At 40.5% G+C, this 11,895-nt stretch overlaps 1 protein-coding gene across 5 annotated transcripts in view; it reads left to right on the forward strand.

Annotated features, from left to right (window-relative positions):
• Positions 1–11,895, forward strand: part of rabl6b (RAB, member RAS oncogene family-like 6b) — a 24,181-nt gene that overhangs the window by 6,960 nt on the left and 5,326 nt on the right. For all 5 annotated transcript variants that reach the window (XR_002274863.1, XM_020599156.1, XM_020599155.1 and 2 more), the window contains 8 exons: positions 450–590; positions 3,218–3,323; positions 3,558–3,661; positions 4,002–4,387; positions 7,385–7,523; positions 8,533–8,736; positions 10,303–10,564; positions 10,823–11,009. Coding sequence is in view for 4 of the 5 variants with exons in the window: in XM_020599156.1 (XP_020454812.1) it covers positions 450–590; positions 3,218–3,323; positions 3,558–3,661; positions 4,002–4,387; positions 7,385–7,523; positions 8,533–8,736; positions 10,303–10,564; positions 10,823–11,009 (1,529 nt within the window). In the remaining variant the exon portion in view is untranslated. The remainder of the gene's footprint in view (positions 1–449; positions 591–3,217; positions 3,324–3,557; positions 3,662–4,001; positions 4,388–7,384; positions 7,524–8,532; positions 8,737–10,302; positions 10,565–10,822; positions 11,010–11,895) is intronic.

An 11,895-nucleotide genomic window follows, 5' to 3' on the forward strand; every position in this document is an offset into this window, starting at 1 on the left:
AATCTGAGTAACAAGTACTGTTTGTATCCAGAGTCTGAAAAGTGTCTCCATCAAATGCCCTGCTTCCACCTGTTTGACTTAACACATTATTAGTTTTGGTCTTTTTGTGGGATTTGTTGACATCAAGAAAACTACAGCATCACACATAAACATAATAAAAAAAAATTGCCTCAATGTTGAAGATGCTCTGCAGTCACACGTACTAATGTAAGGTCACAGTATTCATCATCTGCAACAAGAGATTAACCCATCATTTTCTATTATTAAATATCTGGGCCAAACAACTTCTGAAATATACTGTCACTGAACTCAATATGCACAACTAAATAAGCAAAATATTTCAAGCAGACCATTCCTCCATTTCAACCTTTGCTGATTCATTTTAATTAGCCCAAACATCTACGTTTTATTCACCCACCCACAAATCAGTGTGAATATGTCAATTTCAGGACATTTAACTACATCCTGAGGGAACTGCCCAAAGTACCTACCCATGTGCCAGTGTGTGTGTTGGGAAACTACAGGGACATGGGCGAGCATCGCGTCATCCTCCCTGATGATATTAGGGACCTGATTGCTGGACTGAACAGGTAAAGAGCAGCACTCAGATAAATGGTCAGATCTTAGGGATGGAAACAAACCCTCTCACTGAGAGGGTGAAGGTGTGAAGTTGTATTAGTAAGTCAGATCTCAGACCTGGGGCCTGTACCACAAGATTAATGGCTTATCCAGCTGATGTTAGGCTTAGCTCAGGTGTTCTGGTACCACAAAGCTGGCTCACTTATAATTGGGCTTGATCACTACAATAACTTATGCTGCACAACTAACCTGCTGTGGACCAGCTTAACTTCAAAGGATCGGATCCACACCTGTCAACGGCCTGACCGCTGGCCAATCAAATCACTGGAAAAACTTAGTGGGACAGATTCTACATTAATGTGATAAGTAGGCTGTTAAATAGATATTCTATAGAGCAGTCATATCGTCGTGCTGTTTCAGGCTTTCATGGGTCACACTAGTTTAAAGTAGTGTTTCTAACAAACTGAGGGAGTGTACAGCCTCCATGATGGTTTTAAATGCACAAAGATTATTTTATTCCTGACTGTATCTGTGTTTTTACAGGCTCCATCTCTGTAGCTCTGAATAACACGAGGAGACTGATGATGGGCTTTTATAAAAATAATTCATATGCTGTTATACATTTCCCATGATTATAAATGAACATGTGACTTTAGGTGTAACTCTTCTCCACTGTCCTCTCCTCAGCTCTGGCATCAGAAACCATTGGGTTTTTTTCACTTTCACAATAATTTCTTCATCATGAGACAAATAAAAACTCATTGAATAAGACCCTTATAATAATACTATACTAATGTATGGTATAGTTATTGTTGTCTTTCCTTAATATTTTAAAGTTACTTCTAGTGTTTCAGTAGCTCCTTTTTTTTACTGTAGTTACTGTATGTGACCATAGTTTATTGTTCACAGTTCACCCGCCGTAACATAACTTTTGCTCTGGCTCTAAACGATTTTCCCCACAGGTATTACTGCTCCATCTCATATTATATTCAGTACTTCATTCATGGTGCTGGTGATGTTGCTTCTAATTAAAAGCTCCACCTCTTTCACATGAACATGCTCATAGACTGATAAGAGAACCCAGACTTATCAGAGCCAGTTGATAAACAGCTTCATGTTACTAGATATCCAGTGTGACCAATGTTAGGCTTGGTGAAATCAGATAACACCAAGAGAGCCAGACTAAGTTGAACTCGCTTCATGGTATAGGCCTCTGGTACAGCAGTAGTCTGATTTCTAGATGAATGATTTGATTCTGATTCAACTATGAATCTGAAAGGAATCATTTGAAGTAGAGTTAGAGCTACAGAGTTACCTTTGAGTTCTACTTGACAGTTCTACCACACCCTCATAATTTTCCTTTTTGCTGCATCACCAAACGACAGGATTTCCTTACCCTGTGATGACATCTGTAAGAAAAAACCTTTAGAGAAACAGAAGAAATGAAAATAATTTGAATCAGACTCAGAGAAACCTTTTTGATATTACAGAAAAGGAAACATGTTTATCCAGCTCTAGATAAAATAAGCTTATGCTCGTACAAAAAATACAGTTCACGTTCTGTGACTGTTGTTGAGACAGTTTGTAATTATTTCTGCTCAGTAACATGATCCTGTTTGTCTCTTATTTGTACAACAAATCAATAATATTTTCCAGATCCTTTATTGTAATCATTTGTTTCTTCGTGTTAGCAGAAAAATAAAACAGATTTCATCTGGCTCTGCAAAAGACTGGAAACTACTTGCTGCCTGACCTCACAAATGTCCACTCTCAGACCTTTTAAGCACCTGTTACTGTTGTACTAACTAAAAAGTTATCAATGTTGTAATAGAGTGGGCTCTGACTGTGTTCGAGTCCTTTTAATATAGTTAAGCAGCTGTGACATGTTGACGTTTTCCAAAAATAATGTTAAAGCTGCATCAGTCGATACTGTAGTCAACCAGTGGATAACATTATTGTGTGTAAAGGTTTATGGCGCTGCTTGTCGTGACAAACCCACAAAGAATTATCACTCAAGTATACATATACCCAGATAGACTCTAGTGAGCCAGTACATAACAACAGATAAAGTGTGAAGACCTGAGTGCATTGATGTGCAAGAACAACAATAGCTATCCCATCTGGTCCAAACCAACAGAAGGGTTATTGTGGTTTAAATCACTGAAAAGTTGATTAAAACAGACTATGGTAGGAATGTGTCACATCAGACAGAGCATTGCACCTAGTAGCTGTGTATGGGGCTGTGTAGGCACAGACTGGTCAGAATGACCAGTGCTGGTCATAATGTTTTTGGCTCATCTGTGTAGTTCTGAAATATACTGTGACTGAACTCTTCTTTAAGCTCATTGTTTTACTTTTCTGGTTTTCTGCTGTCATTAATCTTTATAGTTGCGGCAACTTTTCCTAGAGAAAATTTTCTTATAAACCTACTGTATCTGCCCAGCACAGAAAGTTAGTGACTAGCTGGTGATCACAGTGGAGCATTTAGCAGCTAAAGAGTATTTCCCCAAGTGGCCACAAAATTCATTCATGCCATTACAAGCACACTTATGCAGCATATACACCACAAATGTTAGAAATTGTCAAAAGAAAGTAATCTCTTATTTTTGTGTTAATTGGTAATAATTGTGTTTCACAGGCCAATGGGATCATCTTACATCCACTATGCAGAGTCCTCCATGAAGAATGGGTTTGGCTTGAAATATCTGCACAGATTTTTCAACATCCCCTTCCTGCAGCTCCAGGTTTTTGTTTTTCCAGTTGTCATTTTTATCTAGTTGTTCTAGGCTGCCTGATTTACAAGGATAGTTGAAGCTCTTTTGTAATTATGACTGCAAGATTATTTAAATTGGGGGGAAAAATTATGTTGGGTCTTGTCTGACCTGCTTGGGATACAATGTGAATATGAAGCCCTGTGACCAGTTACTCGTGTGTGTGTGTGTGTGTGTGTGTGTGTGTGTGTGTGCGCGCGCACACAGAGAGAGACCCTTCTGAGGCAGCTGGAGACCAACCAGTTGGATATGGATGCCACCTTGGAGGAGCTCTCTGTCCAGCAGGAGACTGAAGATCAAAACTATGAGATGTACTGTATCTGTTTTTTGCCATAAGTGCTCAGTCCAAAATAATTTAATGAACAAAGACAACCTCCATTGCACTTGATTGCAAGTTTCTTATAGTGAGTTCCTCTTGAAAAGTTTGAATTTGTTTTCCCACATGTTCTACATTTCTTTGTATCCCATAATGTATCAGATACACACTTTTTGACTGACGGACGATGTTAAAACATTGTTTACAAATATTCACGGTGACTTTTGCTGAATCAAGAGTGGCATTTGGACTCTACAGTCCTCCACTGTGTTCCCAACCTCAAATGTTGTAAGTGAATCACAGTTTATTAACCAGTGCTGTTGTGATTTCCGCAGTTTCCTGGAGAACTTGGAGTCTCGCTGTAAAGGCTATGGCTCTCCTGGTCCAGCCAACGGTCAGAGTCCTTCGTCGGGCTCACAGTCTCCCATTGTCCCTCCCAGTGGGGCCTCCACGGGGAGCTCCAGCCCCAGCACCCCTCAGCCCCCCATCGCTTCCCAGGTGCTCCCACATTCACCATCTGTGTCTGTGCCCTCCCCTCCGCCTCCCATTTCAGCAGTTAGCTTGGTAGCTTCACCTACTGCTGAGTCAAAGCCATCAGCCCAGTCTCCTGAACACCTTCAGTCGTCAGCTGCATCTGGAATGTCGGCCCCCCAGAAACGCAGCTTCATTTCCCGCTGGTTTGGTTCATCAGCTGCTACTGACTCTCCTATTTCTGCAACAGGTGAGTCTTCTCTATTCAAGCTCACTGCTTGTGTTGACCAGCCAACCAGCAGAAACTGAGGAAACCTTTGCTGCTACTCAAAATATTGACATAAGCTGTTAATTCGTCTTTAGTACAGCAAACAGTAAGAAGATTTTTCAATTGAAAGGGATTCATATTGCTGTGTATGAACTCCGACCTCCACAGCCAAGTTAAAAGCTGGAGCAAATGCTTTTTTCCCAGAGCCATGAAAGAAACTTGCAAATGCAATTTATGTTCAATTTAATTTTGGACAAATCTTTAAGAATGGTCTGGCAATTTGCTAAATTGCAATTGGCAAAAAAAAAAAAAAGCTAAGTGTTTCTGAAGCAGTGGGATGGACATTTACTTTTGTAAATGTGGCAAACTACAGTATTGCCGTTGAGATAATTCTGTGAAACGAGTGATGGTCGTATTTATTTATTTGATTTTGCCCTATTATTCACTCCTATGTGATTCTGTGTAACTCTGCCATTTAGGAAGATCACAGCTGTGAAGTTATTGGTCTCTAGGTGTTTGATTCAGGGAACAATATTAAGATTTTAATTTGCTATTTAAAACAGTTGGATGTGGCTTTCTTGCCAGTTACAGTGGCTGGCAGTCATTAACAGGTTTCACATCAGCTTTTTCGACAAGAACTGAAACTTGCCAAGTTCACATTAAATAGTGTTACATCCCAGCTCGCTAAGGAAAAGGAAAAACACCTAATATTGGAGGTTAGCAAAGTTATTTATTAAAATGATTGGGGTGTGTTTACAAATAACTGAAATAACAAATCTCAGTACACTGGACAGCGAGTAATCACTGAGAAGTGAATACAAAAAAAAACCACAACAAGTAATCACTGGCAGTGAGTACGTAAACAGGAGAGATGGAAACAAAAAGGCATACAGTAAACCAAGAGACACAGTGACGAGCTGCTTACATCAAATCATAGGTTCCCTGAATGGGAGAGAAGCTGTGCTTTTAAAGCAGGTGAGATCCAATGCAGCACAGGGCTGAAATTCTGGTCCAATCAGTAGAGGGGGGAGGTGGGCCAAGGAACAGATACAGTAACTGAGGAAGCAGTCCCAGCCAGGCATCTACACTAATTGGCATCCTTTAAAAAAAAAAAAGGTCAGACATGAGAGGAGGGGGAAGCCATAACAATCACAAGACTCAGCACTATACTAACATGGAGTTGTATGCTGCAGTCATTGGGTCTGATTGATTTATAGTGATACCTCGATCTCACTTTTTACTCTGCTCATCATAATATCCTTTAAAGAACTGACTATTTCTTCATGTTCAGTAATGATCGGCACAGAATTAGGGATTATAGTATTGGTCAAAGCTCTCAGACCTCTCTGGGCTATACTTAGAGCTACACCTAATTTGTGCCCCAAAACAAACAAAAAAAAAACAGTGAAGGTATGTTGAACAGTGCACATTTATGGCTGGAGAGCGCAGAGGAGATGAAGTTCTATCTAGAGCACAAGGATAATCGAGAAGCCTTTCCTGCTAATATTGTGCAATGCAGCCAAAGTTTTTCCTTTATAGGAAAAATCATAGCTCAGACTGCTCTCATAAAATGGTTAAAGGCTAAACAAAAAAAAAAAACTGCTTGATCTGTACACTGAAGAATGTCTAACACATACAGCTCTAATAAAGACCCACCTGCCCTTTTAGAAATGAGATCCTTTAAACAGGTAATTGATAATATTCATAGCAAAGAGATTGAGAAAGAGATTTCTGAAGCATCAGAAAATATGAACCTGGAAGCTCTGCAAGCAGAAAATAAACAATTAGAGACCCCATAACAAATAAAAGAATTAACTTAGAAAGAATCCAGCAATCATTTAAAACTTATCACAGATCTCTATATACTCAACCAGAAAAAGTTAATGGAACATTTTGTAAAATTTCTTTTGGCAAAGAGGATAACAACTACCTTATTTAAGAAATCTGAATTAGACAAATAAACAAAAGTAATTTCAGCCCTTAATGCAGGAAAATCTCTCCAGATACCAATAGATGTCCACCAGAATGGTAAATCGATGAGGGTGGCCACTGCTGTCATTACTCAGTCTGTTTTAATCACAGCATGATGCACAAGGCTCTGCCCTGTGTTGGAGAGAGGCCTTTGTTTGCATGATGGTCAGAGAAGGTAAGCATAAGATGGACTGTAAAGCATATAAGCCAGTTATTTATTGTCCATTTGCTCCGTTAAGATCAGTAGTAGTCTGGTGTAACTTGCCCTGTGAAGCCAAGTAGAAAGATACAGAACCTTTCTGAACAGACACATGTATACAGTCACCGCTGGGTTCTCTCAATAGGATGAAAGACATATTCCAATCATAGTCAGTGGGTTAGCTTTTCTATTAAAATATGGCTAGAGGTGGTCATATGGTTTTAGCTTTACAGAGAGGTGAAAGTTCTGAGTTGCACAGTTTAATCCATGCTTTATGCCAGCATTGCACAATCATGAATATCAGCAATACAAAGCAGCATTACCACCCTCTGTAGAATTGTATTTAACTAGGAACCTGACATCTTTTAGAATATATGCCAGTCATCTGAGCTGACTAGATTTTTATAGGTACTTTGAGGTCAGCAGTTGTTTTTCTAGAGGAGATCAGAATGATTCAGGTTTTTGTAGTCGCTTATAGAAGTAGAAATAACAAAGGGATTCTAGCAAATGATGCCAACCTCAGTGATCAAAACTTTGTGACATTATGAATTGCTGTGATCAAATTCATGCAACTTGGATGAGCCTGTGATTTAAATTTTTCACTTTGGTTTTCAGTATAGTTTTGAATCCAGCTCTCCAGGGGTCGATGAGTTTGGTTTCCATTGAACATTGTCATTTTGTTCTGAACTAATAATACAGTGTACAATAGTAATGGATGAGCCCCTTAATTTTTTTTTTCAAGCAGTGTAGTAGATTTGAATTAAGCTATTTGATCATTACTCACACGTATTTGGCTCTTCTTTCCTCAGAGGACCCTCCTGCACCAGTGTATCCAGCTAAGGTTCAGAGTGTGGATGATTTTGTGCCAGATGAGAGACTGGACAAGAATTTCTTGGAAGACAGCCTGCCCTCGAAGACCAAGGTGCCTCCAGCTGCAGACAGCGACAGGTGAAATGTTTGTGAGGATTTCTGAGTCGTCTGATAATCGTGTGGAGGAAATATTTATTGTCCATTTAACTTTTTTAAAGAACCTTGAAATTAGTTTTAGTGTATATGGGAAGCAAGACATTATTTGTTGTATATATTTTTAAATCAAATGTTTTTACTTAAAACATCTACTTTTTTGAACATATGCCACGATATACAGTTTGGGCTACATACAGTATAGGGCTCTTCTGAATGGCAATTTCTGGGCTTCGGCGCTTCAGTAGTAATAATCGGTGAATATCCAGGGGGGTTGTGGAGTTTGAACATTTGTCTTTGTTCTCTGTCGAGATCACACTGCAGCATGTTTATAAACTACAGCCCTTTTCAGACATTGCTGCTTCATCGGTCTGTTCAAGCAATGGCTTTCTCTCATTCACGCATAGGGCACTTTTACATTATATTCATCAGGGCTTCATTCATATATACTCATGACACTGAACAGGATGAGGGTGCAGGGTTAGTCTACATAGTTTTATGCTGAAAACAGTTCAAAAATGATTCACTCTTAGGGTGTCACCATAATTACTTGTCTTGTCACGCTGGTCTTCTGTTGGTTACACCACAACACTTGGTCTGGAAAAATGTGTTTAAGAGCAAAGCTACTGAATATTTTTTGATGCCTCCTTTCAGTGTTGCACTTTGTAGATGGTCCCTACGCAGCCATCTCACAGCCGGCTATTTCATCTGAATGGCTCGTTGTGATGAATATTAGAATAGTCGAGTAATTGGGTCCAGCCCTAATACACTATATCACACTTTTGTGCATTTGTACATTTGATTTCATGGAGGTTCTTGTTTCAGTTCCATTGTGCAGTAATTGGAGGGAGAGGGGTTGCATTTGAATTAATTCAAACAGATTTTGTGTCAGTTCAAACATCATTCGAATGTAGTTTTTTTGGGGGGGGGTGACAGTCCTACCTCTCACAGTGTGAAGGTAAAAAGGAAGTTTTTGGTTCTTGCTTCGTCCCAGTGATGGTGAAGCCAGAGGAAACCCCATGGTGTCTGGTTTCCAGGATGAGCTTGATCCTGATGACAATGAGCCTGGCCTTCCTCAACCTAAGACTTTGCCCCACAATAAAGATATCGCTCTGACCAGTGATGAGGAGGAGGAAGTACCAGCAATCCCCACTATCGCACAGGACCAAGACTTCGACAGTGAACCGGAGCTTAAAGCGTAAGTCTTTTCTCAGCACTGCCTGGCTTTAATCCCACAGAACTGAGCAGTTCATAGGACCTGATGTAAGCGTAAGCTCTGATATTGATTTGCTATTTCTTTACAATTCATTCTTCTCATAAATAATTTATTATGCCCCTACCAGTAAAGGCCAGAGTACCCCTAAACAAACCAAATTCATGACTAAGTTGAATATGAGAGAGAAAAACTGTGAAACCAAATGACCTTGAATTACAGGAGAAAAAAGAGAGCTCACTAAGGAAGGAAGCATCAATGTTTCCCTTGCAGAGGCATTGCACAGGTGTTTGACTGACATTACCAGAGAAACATGCTAACTCAAACCAGAAATGAAGAACAAGCTTGTGGTTTTTAAACAAGAAGTTGAAGCAGAGATCAGACAGGAATTCAGAAACTTCAGGAAGGAAATTAACAGCTACTAAAATACTTATGACACAAAATCAGCATATACTTTAAACTTCAGATTATTTACCATGACTGATGAATACAGCAAAGGAGCTTATATTGTTTTTACAATACTTTACAAATCATTACAGTGTCTGGTACTTCTTGCTTTAGTTGTGTGTGTTCCCACGATGGAGATGCAGCTTGAGGCACGCAGAACTCGGCATAACATGAACGTTTTTTCAGTTTGTGTGAAATTGTGTGCACGGTTTCCCAGGCAACTGTACTTGCTTTAGTTATGTTCTCACAGATACTCACCAACTGTAAATAGTTTTTTTTTTTCTACTACATGACCCTGGTGGGATTACTTTACCTTTTAACTATTGCCATTTAAGTTTTTATGGCGCTTATTTCTACAAGATGGCAGGTTGTATCTATGACCAGGTGAAAGCAGCATTTTGTGTCTAGGATGTGAGGGGTCAGCAGTGATCCTCTCCACCCTCCTTTTCACCTGGGCGGTGTACAGGTCCTCCATGGAGGGCAGGCTCACACCAATGACCTTTTCTGCAGTCCTGACTGTCCACTGAAGTCTGTACTTGTCCTGTTTGGTTGCTGAGCCAAACCAGACAGTGATGAATGAGCAGAGAACAGACTCGATGATTCCTCTGTAGAACTGTATCAGCAGCTCCTGGGGCAGGTCGAACTTCCTGAGCTGGGGCAGGAAGTACATCCTCTGCTGTGCCTTCTTGATGATGGTCCTGATGTTGGACGTCCACTTCAGGTCCTGAGAGACAGTGGAGCCCAGGAACTTGTTCAACTTCTTATCTGTATGCAGACCTGTCGCCATCTTTGAGACTGATGACCGCTGTGTCGTCTGCGAACTTCAGGAGAGGGATCCCCTGAGGTGCAGTTGTTGGTGAAGAGGGGGAAAAGCAGCTGGGAGATCACACATCCCTCAGTAGCACCTGTGCTTTTTTTTTTTTATTGCTATAGCCAAATCATTATACAGATCAGCACCAAAATCGAACCAGTTGTTCCATGGGCCATACCCTGCCTCTCCAAAAAAATGTCATCCAAATCCATTCATTACTTTTTAGAGTTATGTAGTTAAGTAATACGATAGTAATATATTTTAATGATTAATTTTTTGTCACCCTGTTCTAGACCTGTGATCCACATCACAAAACCAAAGGTGGCATCTAAAGCTCCGGAGCCCAGAGGCCAGACCACAGTGCCCATCTCCCTCACTTTATCTCCAGCAGCAGAGCAGCTGACCAGACACCAAGGCAAGAAGAAGGGAAATGCACCCACAGCCGAGGACTCTGATACTGACCCCGAGGCCCCTGTAGCCCAGCAGATGCTCTCTTTTGTCATGGATGACCCTGACTTTGAGTCTGAAGCATCAGACACACCAAAAACGGCAAAGGTAAAGTAGATCTTCAAGAACAGTAGATTTACTGGGAGGGCCTGAGCTTTTAACATATGCTTTGTTTGAATCATTCATTTAGTCAAATCCACGGCATGATGATTCTGACACAATAATAACATATGGACTAATATTACTAAAGAGCTTTTAATTGTACACCTGTCACACTGCCGTGTCAGAAGCCTTTTTATTTTTAATCTCAACGTTTCATCTTGTAATAGTTTTTTTTTTTTTGGCCTTCCCATTTGTTCTTCCCAGGATATATTCCCAGTCAGGGACGAGCTTCTGTCTGACCTCTCTGACGATGACGTGCAGTTAGCCAAGGTGCCAGAACCTCTGAAGCCCACTGTGATCTCCTTCAAGCACAAGGATGATGCTGATCTGTTTGGCCTTGGCATCCAAGAAGAGGCACCCGCAACCAAGGACAGCAGCGAGGACCAGGAAGGTAAGTCATAAAATATGCATTGATGTGTTGTTCTAACTCTGTCATTTTCTGTTCAAACTCTATTCACATTTTGATCAGAAATCACACTAGTATCCACAAATGAGCTGTTGCTATTGTTGTGATGAGTAACTTAACACGACAGCTGATGTTTTGAGTTAGTAAATTCTGTGTGGGTGGCAGTTACTGGGAAACACAGTATTTAATGCAATTTTCTTGATTCAGAAGTGATTCTTTATTTAACAAATAGAAAAGTGGTCACCGTGTTCAGTTCACTGTCTGATGAAAGAACAAAAACTGGAGGAGTGCACAGCTTTTTCTTTAAAGAAGTTAATTTGTAAATCTGTGGAAGTTCTTTGCCTGATTCTGAGTGTAAATTAATTACAGTCGTTACTGGCTAAAAGACGTTTGTAGGAGCAGACATTGTTGGTTTATGTGTTCAGGGCAGGCGCTGCCCTGGGCTGGTACTAACGTTCTGCCTTCAGCAGAGGGGAATAGATTCTGTTGCAGCATTGGTACCAGGGGAACCCAGCATTATCTGACCATGCTGTACTGCTGCAGATCTTTTGAATGAGGTTTTCTTCTCCTGATCAGAGTTGACTGGAAGACTTGTAAAGTCATGTTTGTTCACCTCTGTGACAAAGTGGGTGAGAACACTCCACTTGTCCCTAGGCTAAGTCCTGTATGTTTCCTAATGCCTTAACCTGTGTGTTAAATGTTTGTATTTACTAGGTTAATCACTTCCTCATTTCATACGCTCTCTGATGTCATCAAGGATGTCATAGGGTTGATTGGTACCAGGAGCTACTTAATCAGCTGAGGTGGAGCAGCTGGTAGTATGGCAGTCTAAGTGTAGTGGTGTGCACGTGCCTGTAAGTTGCGTTGAGTT

The sequence above is a fragment of the Monopterus albus genome, unplaced genomic scaffold (genome assembly GCF_001952655.1).
Source record: "Monopterus albus unplaced genomic scaffold, M_albus_1.0 scaffold40.1, whole genome shotgun sequence".
Lineage (NCBI taxonomy): Eukaryota > Metazoa > Chordata > Actinopteri > Synbranchiformes > Synbranchidae > Monopterus > Monopterus albus.